Source organism: Canis lupus, chromosome 2 (assembly GCF_048164855.1).
Source record: "Canis lupus baileyi chromosome 2, mCanLup2.hap1, whole genome shotgun sequence".
Classification (NCBI taxonomy): domain Eukaryota; kingdom Metazoa; phylum Chordata; class Mammalia; order Carnivora; family Canidae; genus Canis; species Canis lupus.
In genome coordinates this window covers 70,566,655-70,585,424 of record NC_132839.1, presented here as the reverse complement: position 1 = coordinate 70,585,424, position 18,770 = coordinate 70,566,655, and the positions used below count along the sequence as shown (strand labels likewise).

Here is an 18,770-nt window from a genome sequence, read left to right as displayed (position 1 = left end):
CCCACACTGTGAGGCCAGTGGAGAAGCCGGCAGAGGAGGTGAGATTGCACGGGGGAGAGCGGGAGGTGTGTTTGCGTGGGGCTGCAAAGGATGAACAGATGAAGAGACATTCGCCCGAAAAAGAAGGGGGAAATGGCATTTTAGGCTCTTCCACGTTCCCATCAGAACCTGACTGGGTTTTCCACAGAAGCTCAAAATATGCCTGATATTTTCAATTTCTGGATCTTTGAAAAAATGCTTACTAATTAATGCCTTGGCTCCAATCTGCTGATTCAAGATTGCAGTAGGAAAGTGTCATTCACTCCATGCAGGAGCAAAGAGAAATGCTAACTTCTGTTCTGCCTTCTAAAATAAGGCAGTTTTGGAAATTCAAACTCTGTTGGAGGGGAGGAGGGGAAGCCCATTCACATTTGTTACATGTCGTGATTGTTGCTGGCTGCCAGATGCCCCACATGTTTGGGAGTGGGGCTCTGTCGTCAGCTCTTCATGCCAGAGTGTTGGCTTTTTAATTATTTGCCAAAAACATTATTGTCAAACCCGTTATTGACAAATGGGTTTTCACGCGTGATAATATTCCTGCAGCCTGGGTGGTGAGAAGCTGGGGGTCGGAATTGGTCTGCTGATAGCCTGAACACCCTTTCGGTTTTTACATAAAAAGTCCTGATTCCTTTCTGGCACTTACCATTTTCTTCAATAATGAATTCGGGTTTCAAGTGAGCCTTTGTTTCAGTAACTCATTTTATTACAAAGAAGGTGGATTTTCTGTTAAAGAATCGAAGTGCAGGTTTCTAAGACTATGTTCGCTCCAGGCATGGTCAGCCCCTCCGAGCACAGTAGGGAGCCTGTTTCCAGAGATGGTTGGTTGTCCTCCTTGCCCTCCCATACCCACCAGCGACAACACCAAACCTGTCACCTGGGCCCTTTCTGGACTTCAGGAAAGCTGAGCCTCTGAGGGGGGGGTGACCAGCTGCTCTCTGGCTGGGGTGGCAAGGGCTGGTATTTCTTTGGAAGAGTGACGGGTGGCCTGTGGAAAGAGTCACAGTGAGAGTCTGAGAAGGTTGGCTGTGCAGGTGGTTCCTCAGCCAGCCCTGCCTTCCGTGTCCCCAGCTTTGGGTGGGAAGTTAGTTTTGGGGTGCTGGCTGCTTTAAAGGGCAATCTGATCATTTTCAGGTAGCTTTGATGATCAGAACACTCTAAAGTCACTCCCAATGAGCCTAAAACTCCCTCCCCACAACATGCTCTTTGGTCTGGTTCTGTTTTCCAAAGGATATGATGTCATCCTCTGCAGGGCATCACAGATTGCTCAACATGCCGCCTGTCTGGGTTTGAGGACGACTGGAAGATGTGAGCTCTTTAAACGCCCCAAAGAAATAGGAAAATGTTTAAAAGTCAATGAGCGTCTCACTCACCCATTTATTCTGCTGTTCACTCATTTATAAAGTATATCAGGCACTATTGGTGGAGGCTGGAGATGCAGAGAGCAAAAACAGTTCGTTTTTGCTTCCCTCCAGGGTGTCAGAGAGAAGCCATAAGGTACACTCAGAAGTGAGGGTGCTACTCTCTGTGACAGAGGTCCTCTCGGGGCCCAAGTAGGACAGCAGAGTGACCGACTCATCCAGAGCCTGTGAAGTCCAGGCTGTGGCTCTTCCCTTCATGTGTATGCACGATAGAATAATAGTAGTATTTCTATGTATATTATATGGAAAAATACATGTGCATATATAAATGTATACCTATACCTTGTAAGTTCCTTTAAGGCATTTCCTAAGTGCTGGTATCATCTGGGGGGGGGGGGGCTTCTTTCTTTCTTTTCTTTTTTTTTTTTTTTTTTTAAGATTTTATTTATTTATTTATTTATTCATGAGAGGCAGAGACATAGGGAGATGGAGAAGCAGGCTCTCTGCGGGGAGCCTGATGTGAGATGCGATCTTAGGACCCTTGGATCATGACCTGAGCCAAAGGCAGATGTTCAACTGCTGAGCCATCAGGTGCCCCATCTGGAAGGTTTCTAGGAGGGAAGCAACGGGAAAGGATAGAGGAGCAGTGCCCACATCACGAACAAATGAGTGAAGGTACAAAGAGTGGCTAGTTGGGTGTGAGTGAGTGGGAATGTCGTTGAGTAAAGGCTTGTCCACTCTTGTTCACTGGCCAGCTCATACTAGTTTTTCCACATCAACTGCTTGTGTTTTTCTTTTTTAAATTCTGGAGCTTTTCAGATTCTGGAACTCATCATTTAAGTGCATAGCAAAATAAAATTTCTATTTTAAGTGTCTTACCGAGGAGGTGGTAGAGGAGTCTGCAAAAGGAAATGAGAATCAGAAATTAAATGTATTGTTCTCTGAGCAGAACTAACAGTTCACAGTTTGAGGGTTTACAAATAGAAATGACAAATGCCAACCAAACTTCTAGGATATATTTTTCAAGTGATATCTAAGCCTTTGCATTGTCCACATTCCCATGCTTCTAAAATAAAGAGTGGGTGGCAAACACATTTTAATGACTTCTCTTACCTTACTTCCTTTTGTGGGTCTGTCTCCTGAAACATAAGAGGAAAAGCAGTGAGTTTATGGAAAATGTCATCAAACTAGTTTTACATATGTTTGAGTGGAAATTATTCCCCATTTGAATAATCTTGATGAAAATGTCAGTTAAAGTTTGCTGAGATCTTATTAGGTATCCAGGACCTAATATTACTAGTTCTGGGATCTCATTTAATCCTCACCTTTGTTCTGGAAGTGAAGAGTGAGGCATGGGGAAGTTACCCTCCAGACACCCCGTAAATGGTAGAATGAAGACTTCATAGCATGTGGTAGGACTCCCAAGGTCTGCCTCTTGGCCACTAATTCTTACTTATAATTAACATTCTTCTATATTTATATAGTTACCTCATTATTTCAGATTCCTGCCAAACACCTTCACTGGACATTTCTGAGCAGAGGAAGATAGATAGCATCACCGAATTTTCTAGATGGAAGGGTTTTCTAAGACTCTAAAACCCAACTTTTATATTAGACGAAAGTAAGGACAAACTAGGTAGGACAATTGCTCAAGACCACCCAACTCTAGAAGGGTGTGAATGAAGGCCAGGAGGGCTTTTCCTGACATCCAGGTAGTTTTAGTTCCACAATCCAATTCAACTCAAAGGTAATCATTAGGCTGCGACTCTGAGCTAATTAGCACAGAACCAGGCGCTAGGGGACAAAGACAATACTGCCCTTCCCTCAAAGGATTTACACTTGTTGGGTTCACAGGCCAAGGTCTGGGGTCTGGGGACACAATTGTGACGGGAAGACACTGTCCCTGTTGCCACCAGGCTTGTACCTAAGAGCGTAGATGTGCATTGGAAACACTACAAAATCTTTCAGAATTTCAGAGAGAAGGTCATGATATTAAAGGGACACACGAGAGATTTAGGTTAGTGGGGGATGTCAGAAAAAACCTCCTATGAAAGCAGATGTGCTGTTGTAAATGTTTTATAAGGTTGTGGGAGGAGCCAATGGGAAAACGTGGCCCCTGTTGTGGATGACTTCACCCTTGGCTGATTGCTGGCTTCGCTGAGCTTCATTTCCTGTGTGTGAGGCAGTGAGGCCAAACTGGCTCAGGGGGTGTTAACCATCCTCTGAAGGGCACCCTGGACTCCCCCAGGGCTCCCTGAGGGGCCGAGAGGGCTAGGGGACTGGTTTCTGGCTCATCGTCCCATGTCACAGGGGGCTCCACCTCAATCTGCTTCCAGATTTCTTTTGGGGGAAACGACCAGCTGGCCCAGAACAACACAGCACATACTTGTCTGGGTGATTTGGAGGGCTCTTCCAGGTCTGAAGTAATTACTCAATGGAGGAAAATTACCATACTTCGTATTTTATTTTTGTTTTTGGAAGACACTTTTAAAATAGATAAACTGGATTTTTTCTGCATAAATTCAAACACTAATGGCAAACAGGAATCGTAGATGTTCTTGGCATCGTAAAAACAAAATAGGATCCGGGATGGATTTCAACAACGGCAGCAGTCTAGTTAATGTTAGATCTTTGGCTCTTTCAGTGGTATTTCCAAAAAGCTAGACTACATGATACCCTCTTAAGGCAGCAAGTCAAAAGTGTAAGATGCACTTCGTCTCGCTTTGTTTGCATTGGCTTCACCCTCAGAGCTCCCCAGTGGACTGCCTCGCTGCTCATATTGATGCCTTTCCCTGCAAAGCTATAGATGTCAGCTTTTGGAGAGGCCTTTCTTCATAGCTACCACTATATCTATGGGGGATCAATTCAATTACTGGAAAAAAATTCAATAAAAAGACTGAGTATCTGGGACTCAGTAGGAATATTCCATTTATCGTTTCAGAGATCTCTATCCTGTTTGCCTCAGTGACTGAGCTCAGGAAAGGATATCTATCTTCCTTTAATTCATTGACTTATTATTGAGCACATAGTATATGTCAGGCATGGATTCATTTTTAATATATTTATTAATGGAGGTGGTGGAGAATATAACGCTTAAACAGAAGTTGTTATTCCCATGTAACTTACATTTCAGTGACAGGAGATAGAAAACAAATACAAGTATACAATGACAATGACAGGTGATGACAAATGCTCCAAAGAAAAATGCTACAGAATGAGGGAGAAAGTAGGACCATGAAGACTTCTCCATCTGTCATGCAAGAGAAAAGGGGGAGCGGGTTGGCTGTTTTATAGGCAGATCCCAGAAAGTCTTTCTGGTTAAGTGATGAAAACAGAGGCCCAAGAAAAGTAAGGGAGCCCATCACATGATTGTGAGGGCAGGCGTTTCCCGACAGAGGGAACAGCAAGTGCAAAGGCCCTGAGGTGAGATGAACAAGAAGGAGGTGCGGCTTGAGTGAGTGGTGGTTGTGGAGGTAGGAGAGTGCCTAGATCACCTGCCATCTTATAGGCTATGGTAGGAGCTTTGTCTTTTGGGTACAGTGTTCATGTGTCCTGTGTCTTCATTATAATTTCACATTTTCTGTGGCATCACTTAGTTTTGCCCCCTCACTTAAAAAATCTTGTATATGATATCAGCGACAGCAGCAGAGATTTTGGTTCTATCCGATATGTGTATTAGTAATCATTGGTGCTGTCAAGCTTCACTTGTGCATTGCTTAGATAACTGAAATCCTACAGATTAGCAGGTAAGCGTGAATTTCAGGAATTCTACAAGTGAGAAAACTGGATCAAATAGGCAACGTACCATGTCATCATCAATTCATAAAATCCAACCAGCTTGGTTTTGGGAGGGGGGGTTGCTTAATAAAGTCATAATAGCTCGGGTATTTGGGATAATAGAAGAAGATGAAATATATGGAGTAGAGTTTTTGGAATTTGAATCTTGATTCTGTACCTACTACGGGCAAGAGCATAGCAAGTTCTCAATAAATATTTGTGAAATAAGCAAAAGGATTGAGGGATGGCTGAGTTTTCTCATCTGGAAAAGTGAGAAATAGATACTCACACTCCACTGGAATCTGTGTGTGGGATACATGGGTTAGTGCTTCAGGTATGTGGCCTGTAACTCACAGCCAGTTACTAGCATTATTGTGCAATGGAAAATTAGAGGGGGAATGGCAATCTACTCTCCTTGTGAAGCACACAGATAATCTCAAATGCTAGGAAAACTCCCTATCTGTGACATAAGAAGACACACGCACGGTTTTTCTGTGTGGTCCTTTCCTTCTTGAAATTCAATCAAGTGGGTTTCAGGAGGAGGAGGAGGCTGGCGTGCTCGCCATCTGGTGGCCATCTGTGTAATTAGCACCATCTGCCCACAGAGTGTCCTCATTTGCTCTTGGTCCTGCCACAAGATTGATTCCACTTCCGCCGCAAAATTTATTGCTGCTTCGGAGGTAACGTGGTGAGGTGAGCGCAGCGCGGCTGTAGAACTGATGCACTGGGTTTGACTGTTACCTCTGTAGCTTCTTAGGGAGAAATCGTGAAGAAATTGTCCACCTTGCAGGGTTCTGCGAAGTTAAAGCAAAGCATCCTGGAGAAGAAAGGATCACAAGGCCTATTTGTGGTCTTTGTTTTGCTTTGTTTGCAATGCGGTTGTGAAACACAGCCATTACTGAAAAATAAATGATTTCACGTACACGTTCAGTTCTATCAGAGACCGCCAAACTGTCTTCCAAGTGGCTGTGCTCTTTTGCATTCCCACCGGCGATGTGTGAGCACTCCTGTCCATCTGCATCTTCACCAGCATTTGGGGTTGTGGATTCTGTGGGTTTTGGCCATTCTTATAGGTGTGTGGTACTATCTCATGATTGTTTGAATTCGTCTCCCCCTGGTGATTGATGTATGATGTGGAGTATCCTTCCATAGGCTTATTTGCTATCTGTATATCTTCTTTGGTGATGTGTCTGTTGAGGTCTTTGGCCCATTTTTTAATTGGACTGTTTCTTTTTTTTTTATTGTTGAGCTTTATGAGCTCTTTGTATATTTTGGACAACAGTCCTTTATCAGACGTGTCTTTTGCAGATATTCTCCACAGGGCTGTGATTTGTCTTCTTCTCTTGACATTGTCTTTCCCAGAGCAGAAGTTTGTAATTTTCAGGAAGTCCAGCTCATCGATGATTTGTCTCATGGGTCGTGCCTTTGGTGTTGTTGGCTAGAAAGGTATCACCATGCTCAAGGTCATCGAGGTTTTCTCCTGTGTTATCTTCTAGTTTTATAGTTTCAATTTTTAATTTAGGTCTCCGATCCATTTTGAGTTAATCTTTGTAAAGGAGTAAGGCCTGTGTTTAGATTAATTCCTTTTTCTTTCTTTCTCTCTTTCTCTCTCTCTTCTTTCTTTCTTCCTTCCTTCCTTCCTTCCTTCCTTCCTTCCTTCCTTCCTTCCTTCCTTCCTTCCTTCCTTCCTTCCTTCTTTCCTTTCTTTCTCTTTCTTCTTTCTTTCCTTCTCCTTCCTTTTTTTTGCAAGAGGATGTCCAGTTGTTCCAGCACTGTTTGCTGGAAGGACAGTCTTTGCTCCATCGGATGACCTCCGCTGCTTTGTCAGAGATCAGTTGACTAAATATGGGTCTATTTCTGGGCTCTCCATTCTGTTCCATTGCTGCGTTTGTTCTTTCACCAATACTGCACTGCCCTGGTTACCAGAGCTTTATAGTATATATCTGGAAGTAGGATAGCGTCAGCCCTTCAAATTTGTTCTCATACTTTTTCCCCCTCAGAGATCTGTTTTTAGATTTACTACCACTTGTGATTTGGTGTTGACACTACTATTAATGAGCTGAGAGACTTAATACAAATTATTTGGCCTCTTTGTGCTTTGGTAACCTCATCTGTGACTTAAACAGGGAACAAAGATATGTAGATGTATTTCTTGATTGAAGGGACAATGACACAACAGAGTGGCAACAAATGGGATCTTGGAAATCATTCACATTGGGTTCTAATCCCTCCTCTATCACTTACTGAGTGACTGTGGGCAAATTTTGCAAATGCTCTATGCTTCAGGTTCTGAGTCTGTAGAATGCAGATCACGAAGCATAGTTTTTTGGGTGTGGTTAGAATGAAATAATACTTGTCTTTTTTTACTTAGCTGCCATTCAATTTGTGTTAAATATACATCATACCCTTTATCTATGAAATATGATCATGAAGATCAACAGTTCAGAGATAGACCTAGATAGATAGTTCTATAATTAGAGAAATAGACTCTGGACAAAAATGGATAAAACCTGGACTCATTCACAGTATTTATCATGTCTAAGAGTTTTATGATATATAAATGTGATTAGGACTGCATGTCCTGATGATTAATTATGGAAGAACCTTAAGAAGCAACATATGATCCAAGTGGCTAATGTAGATTTGACAAGGCCTGTTTGAGACACCTCTTTAAGTCTGAAGTGTTCAGAAATTAATTACAACAATAAATTGCTGACACCATTCTTTGGGTTGGGCAGAGAGACATTAAATTAGACAAAGCCATGGATTTGAGAGGGATGTACTTTCTTTAGCAACTGTGCAAATAAAGTCAGAGAGTACAATCTTAGGAGCATGGACATCAACATGCACTTGACCATCTACTTCTCCATGTTGGGGTTAGTGGGGGATGTGGGATAGGCCCTCAGCTAGTGGGGGGCGCATGACTGAGAGTCATAGGTTTGTCTCTAGGTGGCCCAGTAACACCTGGTGATGCTGATCTGATATGCTATTAAAATGGACTGAGTTTTAGACCTAATAAATATTTCCTATGCATCTACTCTGTACTCAGCATGGTGCTCTGTGTTTCTTTTAGGGAAAACAACGTTCAGTAAACTTTGATCCTTGTGATTGAGAAGCTAGCTTATTTTTATATTCATCTACAAGACTTACTTTGTATGCTGTACACCAGACTGGATAGAGAATGTCATGGTTTTAGCTTCGAGAGTTAGGAAGATATTTGAGTGCTGGAAGAAAGGCAAGGATTGGAAGGAATACAGAGTCCTGCGAAGGACTACTCTAGTAGCCCTTTGTGGAGGGTCCACCATGTGTCAACGACAGTCCTGTAGGTTTTCACTGGTTCTTGCCTTTCCAACTACAGGTATCTTATGATAAAGCTGGCATCTCCTCCATTTTATTTTTATTTTATTATTTTTAAAATATTTTATTTATTCATTTTTTTTAAAGGTATCTTTTTTTTTTAATTTTTTTTTTTATAATAGTCACACACACAGAGAGAGAGAGGCAGAGACATAGGCAGAGGGAGAAGGAGGCTCCATGCACCAGGAGCCTGACGTGGGATTCGATCCCGGATCTCCAGGATCGCGCCCTGGGCCAAAGGCAGGTGCTAAACAGCTGCGCCACCCAGGGATCCCATTTTATTTATTCATGAGACACACACACACACACACACACACACACACACAGAGGCAGAGACACAGGCAGAGGGAGAAGCAGGCTCCATGCAGGGAACCCCATGTAGGACTCAATCCCAGGACTCCAGGGTCATGCCCTGGGCTGAAGGTAGGTGCTAAACCACTGAGCCACCCAGGGATCCCCTCTCCTCCATTCTAGAGAAGTGGAGACTAACGTAGAAAGGTTAAGGTTCTTGGGGTTTTCTTATTTGGAAAGCAGTCGTGTTGGGATATGAACCCAGGGATCCATGTCCCCACATTCATGCAACCACATTTTAGCTGCTCCTGAGCATCAGAAATCATACTTAACTTCCTGTGAGGTCATTGTCTCCCACCTCAGTCCAATGTCTCTTGCTCTGTGAAGCCTTCCTAGGAAACACAATCCTTCCTCCAGGTAGAATTAAGTATGCACGTTACTGAGTTCCCAAAATACGTGGTGTTGACTGCACCAGACTGGGAGCTCCTCATGGCCTACGGTCTGATTGCTGTTCAGTGCCCTGGAACAAGTAATTTTAAACAAAGCGACCTGCTACCCTGGCAGTTATCACGCACAGTGGTAACTCCCTTGTTTTTTATTCCTTTGTTTGTGGCTACTTTATAATTTCTCTTTCAGAAAACCGTATTTGTTAAAACGAGCAGTTATCAGACACCCTTCCTTTTCTCTGAGCCACCTTATTTTCTGTGTGTGATGAGGAGACAAAAATGCTTTCCTGTAGTCCCATTAATGAGGGATTTTTACAAAATTTATAACATTCATAACACATTTATAACATCAACTTTGAACCGAATATTCTATCAGTGCTTGTGTTGCTTTTGAGCCATGGGTTGTGTCTGAAATAAATTTAAATCCAAAATTATATGAGAATTGTCTTAAATTTATTTCTGATCATCTCTGTGGCCCAAGGCTTCTTATTTTTGTTAAAAATACAATCTATGGAGCGCCAAGTTCCATTATTTTTGCAATGTTTTGTGTTGCCACGCTGTGCCACGAGGGGGCAGTATCGCCCATCAATTCTTGTCCTGCACTAAACCTTACAGAGTTTGGATGTGTGGATTAACAGGGGACAGGAGGGGGAGTTTGCAGAATGGATTTTAGATGCTAGCAAATACAGCAAAACCCTGGAAACACTGCCCTGGGCTCTGGTCTAGTCTCTGACCTCTGTGACCTTGAGCAAGCCACTTCTCTTGGTAGGATTCCTTGCATAAAATGAGGGAGCTGAACCAGATTAACTCAAACTCATCTCTGATTCTAATTTTGTTGGCATCCAAATTCCTTTAAAAGCAAATGAGAAGAAAGGTCTTTTGATGGCATTATGTGGAATTCTATTTTGCTTCTTTTCAACCAAGCTCATGTTTCTGGATGAACACGTTCAGTCACCTGTGCATAATTCTCTTTCTTTTCTTGGATAGTTTATTGTATTTCGTTATAAATTCATTCTTGCATATGGTATGCTTGTCACCTCAAAGAAAATTGGTTCACAGTCTGTGCTTGGTTCACATCTGAAGCAAAGAGAAATTCACTTTAACGTCCTTTATTCCCAGCATTAAGAAGCTAAGCCACACTATATTTGAACATTACAGCTATCCTTCTCTGAAAAGAAGACAGTTTCTTTTGGATTTGTGGTGAGTGCTAATGGCTCATCATAAACAAGCTATACTACTATATTATATATAAACACTTTGCCCCTAAATAAACTCTCATCCATTTTTGGAAATGAAAAAAAAAATCCAAGCTTCAGGGAAGATAAGGTCTTGAAGTCTGACAGTTTCCAGATAATGTCAGAATACGATTGCAAGAAAAATGACATGAAATGTACATTAACATAAATCTATAACTGCTCAACTTGATGAAAAATATCACCATAAAATTCTGTCATTGCTGAACCACCCGATATGGTTTTTCCATGACATTTTGTGAGAATGAATAAATTATCTGAAAATGTGTTTGCATCAAAAATACAGAGTTTTGTAATAAACACATAAATCATTCAAGCATTCTCCAGCAAGATGCCTGATCCTAAAAATGGGAGTATTCATATTAATTTCGCCCCCTTGGAGCTTCCTTCTCTGTATGGTTCCTTAGAGCTCTGGGTGGTGATGGAGAACCATCGATTAGGGAAGTGTAGGAAGACAGGATGTAAAGAGAATGACTCTTACTGGAGAGGTTTTCCATGCAACCTCCTTGTACTCCCTACAAGCCTCAATTCTGGGAGCCCTACTTTCACCGACATCCTGTATGCAGTCTACCCAGGCGCTCCTTGTCAAATACAGCCATGGTCCCCATATGTCAGCCTACATTCCCTGTAAAATGGACAGTGCTGACAAAACTCTGAAAGATGTCTTTGTTGTGCTTGCTTAGGAACTAGTTTGCTTTTCTATTATGGGCAATTAATATCACATAAAGAAGCATGATTCCCTTTTTGCTTAGGCTACCAGAAAACTGAGAGGCAAGCCAATAATTTAATTTGTACCTGAGGATCCTGAATTTTATCTTTGCTTCGGTGTTATAATCTACCTAGATTTACCCTAGGATTTTATTTTTATTTTCTTCTATTTTACTATGTAAGTTTTTGTTAACTAACCCCAATATCTTTGTGAGCTCAGGCAAAGTATAGGTAAATATATGCATGGATAGTTGTGATACAGTGATTTATAATAAATATATATTTGATCCTTGTCCCCAAGATTCTGGCACACAGCCTGTAAATCCCTTGGAATTTCCTAAGTGATGAGAACTATAAAGGTGTCTTCTCTTATGTTAAGGAGGTGACTTTTGGACTGCATCTGGGCATGGTTGTAGGGGGAATGGGGGAGCTCACCATGTGACTAGAGAGTTAGAACTTTTAGTAGTTCCCACACTCCCAAACTCACAAAGTTTCACAATCAATTTCTTCATCAATAGGGTAAGGTGATAAAAGGCATAAGATGTATGAGAATCTTTCCAAGGAGGGGAGAGAAGCTTGAGATTGAGTTCACTTACTAATGCCCAGTGATTTCATCACTTATGCTGATGTAATGAAGCCTCCATAAAACCTGAAAAGGTTGGGTTCTGAGACTTTTGGGTTGAAGATAGAAGAAGCATGGAAGTGCCACTCCCTTTCTCACATATCTCATTCTGTGCATCTCTTCCATCTGGCTTTTCCTGACTTATATCCTTTTATTATAAACTGTAATCTCATGAGTAAAATGTTGTTCTGAGTTCTGTGAGCCTCTCTAGCAAGTTATGGAACCTAAGAATGGGAGGTCAGTGGAACCTCCAATCTATAACACGTCTGTCAGAAGCACACGTGACCATCTTGGCTTGTGACTGGCATCTGAAGTGAAGGCAGCTTTGTGGGACTGAGCCCTCGACCTGTGGAATGTGATGCTGCCTCTTTGTAGATAGTATCAGAATTGGGTTGAGTTGTAGACACAGCTGTTGCCTGAGAACTGCTTGCGGGGGTGTGTGGGGGAATGCTCCCCCAACACACATGTTGGAATGGGGATTAGAAGCATCTTAATCGGCAAACAGACATGTTGATATGTAGAATAATGGTCAAAGAAGCTTCTGCAATCAAAGAAGCGAATGGATGTGTATGGTGAACTATACAAAAGGAAGAAATTATGACATCCATTTCTTGTCTGCTCTCTCTCCAGGACTCATTTCTCAATGGGTGCCTGTGAAGATTCTAGAATGATGTGGAACATTTGTGTGTCAAATGACTGTGGTCTGATCTGGGATCCCTCTGGGCTTCTGGTCCTTTCTGTGTCAAGAGATGTGAAAATATTTTGTCTACATAATTCACCTGGTTTCTAGGGACTAAAATATATCAGTTCATGGAGAAGAGCTCTGAATCAAGTGCTGTTGGTACACTGAAGGTACTGACATTTTAAGGTGTAAAGAGGCACTGATTTGGAAGCTCTCCTATTTTGGGGGGGAGTTTAGAAGTGGTATGGATGGAAGACATATGGGAGGTCTTTCAGGACTGAAAGGAGAAAGAATTTGAGAACAGCTAGATTTTCCTGCCTCGGTTAATGTTCCTAAATTGGATAGTCATAAAAGCCCTGCTCACTTCTCACTTTGCAGAGGAGGAAAGTAAGACCCAGAAAGGTTAGTTGCCTAACTTAAGGTCACACAGCCAGGAAGGGGCAGAGCCTGTGTTTGGGGTTATCCTGGTTGCAAATTCAGCCATTGGGAAGTCCCTGCAGGAATTCAGAGGAAGGTTGTAAAAGGAAGTTGGTGGACATGTGTTCCTTTGGCTTCCCTTCCACGAGGCTCAGTTGGATCTGGTGATGTCTCTCTTCTCAAGGTGGTGTTCTTCTTTTGGTTTTCTAACTGTCCCTTCATCCTTTTGGGTTGAGGGGTGGTGCCAGGGCCACTGCTCTTAGCGCCAGTTCCCATATTATCCCTACACCCCCAAGATCTCAGGAAATGGTTCCTTTGTAAAGAAACTTCCTTAAATCATCCTAATTCAGGGGTGCCATCTGTTTCCTGTTAGGACCCTAACTGTAACGTCTCCTTTTTTTTTTTTTAAGGTGTAACGTCTCCTTATCAAGGAAAATGTGATGTTAATAATATGTTATAGAATATAGCATTAGACACAAAAGATGAATTTGATATGTTTCAAGTACTAGGAAGTGTAAATCATTGCCATCTTTTCCAGTTGGACATTGTGAGAGAAGATGGAGCATGGGGGAGATGATGAGAGGAGCTATAATGTGTATGATCCAATTAAATTTCTTTGGCTGTCCTCCATTTGTGCTTCCAGCACTACTGAAATTGATTATTTCCTTTCAGCTTCCTACCTGTATCTTCATCTCCAAATTGAGTTGCTTTGCCTAAAGCTTTAAAATCTGTTTTCATATGAATTAATCAACGTTTTAAAATTAGATTTCTATCTTGTGATTTTACTGGGGATATGCTTGGAGAAATAACTTAGTTATATATTTAATGCAACCCATATGTTTCAAAGCAATTCCTTTCTGAAATCGCACAACCATGGAATATGAAGTTTCACAATCAATTTCTTCATCAATAGGGTAAGGTGATAAAAAGGCATAAGATGTATGAGAATCTTTCCAAGAGTAGTTATTTAATAAAGGATAGCTCAATAGATTACTTTGTTTAAGATAACCTGTGACCACCGACAAAGTGCAAGAAGAACTTGGAAGTAAAGAAATATCCTTGCATATCAAACTTTTTGACCTGACTTTACCTTTAACATGTTGGTTTCTGGAATCCTTGGAAATGGGTTCATCCACCTGTGGAAGACAACATGGCACCATTATCTCTTCAGTTGTGACTCTGATACCATCGAATGTGTTGCCACTCTGTATAGTTAGACTCCCTAAGGTCAAAGCAAAAGTCCTTGGACTCATCCTTCTTAGAGAATCACCATATGCATATAGTCAATACATGAAAATAAGTGTAAATATGGGAATCATCATGCCATTTACCACTGTGGTGGCCTCAGATGGTATTTGGCATAAAAATACTTGTGTTTGAGATCCACTCCTGCCTCTTATTGTTGTGAAACTTTGGAAAGGCATGTGCCATATCATAAGCCTTAGAGTTTTAATCTTTTTTAATAGAGAAACTAGTCAGTTCAGATCCTTGAGTTATTATGAAGACCAATATACATGATCAAGTGATTTTTTTTAAGATTTTATTTATTTATTCATAAAGACACAGAGAGAGAATGAGAGGCAGAGACACAGGCAGAGGGAGAAGCAGGCTCCATGCAGGGAGCCTGATGTGGGACTCAATCCAGGGTCTCCAGGATCACACCCAGGGCTACAGGCAGTGCTAAACCGCTGCGCCACCGGGGCTGCCCTGATCAAGTGATTCTTGACAGTATTGGAGCAAGGAGATGAGAGAGTGGCCTCGTATGGGATGCCCATTTGGGATTTCATCTTCATCACGTGCCAGCTATGAGAATATGGCAAGTCACTTACCCTTCTGAGCCTCTATTTCCTCATCTGTGAAATTAAGGTCACAAAAGTACTAATACATCATGAGGATGAGGTAATTGCATGAGACACACCATGCAAGGTGCCTAAAACAGGGAATGGCACCAATAAAGCTTAAGAGTTGTTGGTTTTCATTATTAATATTATTAAAGGCATTGGTGAACCATTAAGAGCTCTACCATTGCTAGACAAGAGGGTGAAGAAGAAAATCAAGATATAATGATGCCCAGTGTTTTTGAAAGCTTCTAAGCCTAGGTCAGCAGTGGGGTCTATGTTGATTAATTCTATATGTCCATTTGACAGGGCCACAGAGTGTCCAGGTAATTGGATAAACATTATTTCCGGGTGTGTCTGTGAAGGTATCTCCAGATGAGATTGGCATTTGAGTCAGTAGACTGAGCAATGCAGATTGCACTCCGCAGTGTGGGTGGGCATCAATTAATCCATTGGGACCTGAATAGAATACAAAGGCAGAGGAAAAAGAGAATTTTGTCTCTGTACCTGAGTGTTGAGCTGGGATATTGGTTTTCTCTTGTCCTAGACTCAGAATTACATCATTGGTTCTCTTGGTTCTCAGGACTTTAGATTCGGACTGGAATTTTTATCACTGGCTTTCCTGGAGCTTCAGCTTTCAGATGGCAGATCATGGGACTGAACCACCATAATCACTCTTTTATATCTGCCTATCTATCTATCTATCTATCTATCTATCTATCTATCTATCTATCTATCATCTATCTATCTACTTACCTAAGGCTACTAAGCCTTTGCCCATCTTTCCATTTATTGAGCACTTGGTGTGTACCCAGCACTGTGCTCAACAATGGAGATGAAAAATGAGCCAGTGCCCACAGTCTAATGGAAGAGGCAATGGCCCAAACTGGCAGTTCCAATGTGATGTGAAGTCCTAAGACAGAGGTGAGCATGGTTCACAGAAGCTGCATCACTTAGCCCAGCTAGAGGCTTTTAAGACTTCTGGAGGAAGCAGTGCAAAGCAGACTGTCTATCTATCTATCTTATCTCATCTCCTGTGTTTCTAGAGAACCCTGACTAATACAGGTCGTTAGTGTTACTCTTCATTGGCATCAAGTTGAGGTAGCAAAGGTGGATGAATCCCCTGTTACTTCTTACCGTGTGATGTTCAATGTCTACCTCTTTTCCTCTATGCACACTGACCCACAGTATATGCCTGGAATATGTGTGGCTCTTTGGCTGGTCCATTAATCTAGTAAGAGTTGAGTGTCATTTGGATTTTGTGATTGCTATGGCCTCCTTTACAGCATCCAGTTCCTTCATTGCTTGTGGGAGCTGGGGTGCCAGATCGGTTTTTTTTTTTTTTTTTTTTTTGGCATTCTCTTGCTTCCTCTGTGTGCTTGTCTTACAGATGGAGTCTCTCAATGCTTAGGCCCACCTCCCATTGCTAGCCTGGTTATAGGAGCAGGAGAGGTCCTCTGTTGTCTCTTATGTGGGTCCTGTATGCTTAGGATTTTAGGGATGGGGCTTCCGCTTTGGTAGCTAAGTTAATTTGGTGTCATTGGACATTTGGATCCATTTGGCTCTTTTGTGTGTGAGAGCTTCTTTGTCTTGCACCTTCCCCAGCAGTTTGATGCCCTCTGATGGTGTTAGTATAGGATCCCAGGGCTGGGAATATTTTTGGCCCCTCCAAGGGGCTGCTCCCATTTTCTGTCAGATAAATATTTATTAGTGTCCACCATAAGCCTGCATCATTGTTAGATTATGATGAAAAAGAGGAATAAGAGCTTGGATACTAAAAGACTCAGATATGTACACAGGTCTGAGCTCACAACATATTATAACACATCATAGCACAGGTTTAATTATAACACAGATTTCTCAACCTCAGCACCATTGAGAGTTGGAGCTGAATAATTCCTTTCAGTGGCGGCTGCCCTGAGCATTGTAGTAATCTTAGTAGCATCCCTGTCCTCCACCATTAGATGTCAGTAGCACTCTCCTATGGTCCTGACAACCAGCCTGTCCCTAGATATTGCTAGCCATGCCCTAGGGGGCAGAATGGTCCCTGATGAGAATTACTGAGGACCATGCAATGGTGTCACAATCTGCTTTGCACTGCTTCCTCCAGAAGTCTTAAAAGCCTCTAGCTGGGTTAAGTGATGCAGCTTCTGTGAACCATGCTCACCTCTGTCTTAGGACTTCACATCACATTGGAACTGCCAATTTGGGCCATTGCCTCTTCCATTAGACTGTGGGCACTGGCTCATTTTTCATCCCCATTGTTGAGCACAGTGCTGGGTACATACCAAGTGCTCAATAAATGGAAAGATGGGCAAAGGCTTAGTGGTTTAAGACAGTTGTAACCAACCTAAGGAGTCTAGGTAGGAACTGGCCTCTAGTAGGATTATTGAAGATCCTTTTCATAGATAGTTTAATCTCACCACAAATGTGCAGAATGCAGAAGTTGTAAGAATGAACTCCTGGGAATGAGGCTGTAAATGGAGAATGTAATCTGCTTCTCATAAAAATGTGATTATTCAAACATCGATTAAGAGTAAACTCCTTATCTGAATTGAGGTCAAATCCTTCTTAATTTATAAGCCAACTTCCCCACCCTCCTCCCTGGCCAAAGTTGTGCTGAGTCTGCTGTATGCTTTTTCTCACATGATTTCACTTGACTTGATATGCTGAGATTATAGTTCCACTTGCAAAGTGATCTAGCTAAAGGAAGAAATCTGTATTGTAACAGAAAGCTACAAAGATATTATGAAGGAAATATAAAGTAAGGATGGAGGCTTCAGTTCTGGCATAGTTATTTTAAAAACTCAAATGAGGGGCACCCAGGTGGCTCAGTGGTTGAGTGTCTGCCTTTGGCTCAGGGCGTGATCCCAGGGTCCTGGGATTGAGTCCTACATCAGACTCCCCATAAGCAGCCTGCTCTTCCCTCTGCCTATGTCTCTGCCTCTCTCCATGTGTCTTTCATAAATAAATAAATAACATCTTTTAAAAAAAAAACCTCCAACAAGAATTTTTTTTTAAAACAATTCTCACAGTGAGAAGACTGAATTAGTGATTACTGGGGGAAAGGGAAGCTCAGGTTTTTAGGTGAACATTCTCTATTCTTTCATAGCCAGACCAGAACTTGTATCTTTAGCCACTGGTCCAGTCATTCTGTAATCTGAACATGCTTTATGCTCCAGTGTTGAGTGCCCTGAAGCGACCTCCTCCCTGTCAAACAGCCCCCGTGGGGCTGCCCCAGTGGCAGATCTTGCTGACAGTAGCAAATATTCACCTGAGAACTTTGAAGATCAGGTTGAAAAAGGGTTCCATGGGAACAGAAGTCAGTCAAACCTGGATCTCTTCTCCTATTTTTTTTTTCTTCTCCTATTAAAATAGCTACCTACATTTCAAAATTTAGTTCAAATGATGGAAAGTTTGTTCATTTTCCTCCATTTAACCAATATCTCTTGAGTTCCTCTTCTATAAAGTTACTGCACTAGGGGCTGGGACCTCTCCTCAAGGACAGGCCATCTATTGACTGCATGCTCTATGTATTATCATAATAGTGATGAGATTTTACAGTTAAGATCATAAAGGCTCAGAGAGGATAAGTAACTGACTCAAAGAGTTCATAAAAGTTGGAGCTGTTAAAATGAGGATTATAATATTCATCTTTTAAGGGTATTTTAAGGATTAAATGTCATTCATTTATTCATTCATTCCCATTTCTACTCAGGAAGACCTTCCTTGACTACCCTTATCATGTTTTAATCATTTTTTTCCCACTTAACATATTGTCTGTTATTTATTTATTTATTTCCAGTCTCCTCCCACCAGTATGTAAGTTTTATGAGCACAGGGCCTTGGTTATTTACCAATGCATGTGCGTTCTTATCATTGTGTCTGGTCCATGGCAGGCACTCAACACATATTTCTTGAATGAATTTGTTGAATGAATGATTAAAGTTTAGCTTGGTGCCTGTGTAAAGCAGAAGTGTTC

The 18,770-nt window shown here is 41.8% G+C and overlaps 1 protein-coding gene across 4 annotated transcripts in view; it reads right to left on the bottom strand.

Moving 5' to 3' along the window:
- Positions 1 to 18,770, bottom strand: part of CLNK (cytokine dependent hematopoietic cell linker) — a 203,116-nt gene that overhangs the window by 38,065 nt on the left and 146,281 nt on the right. For all 4 annotated transcript variants that reach the window (XM_072806178.1, XM_072806201.1, XM_072806193.1 and 1 more), the window contains 4 exons: positions 14,041 to 14,086; positions 2,511 to 2,536; positions 2,277 to 2,296; positions 914 to 1,024 (listed from right to left, as the gene is read on the bottom strand). In XM_072806178.1, the coding sequence (XP_072662279.1) occupies positions 914 to 1,024; positions 2,277 to 2,296; positions 2,511 to 2,536; positions 14,041 to 14,086 (203 nt within the window). The remainder of the gene's footprint in view (positions 1 to 913; positions 1,025 to 2,276; positions 2,297 to 2,510; positions 2,537 to 14,040; positions 14,087 to 18,770) is intronic.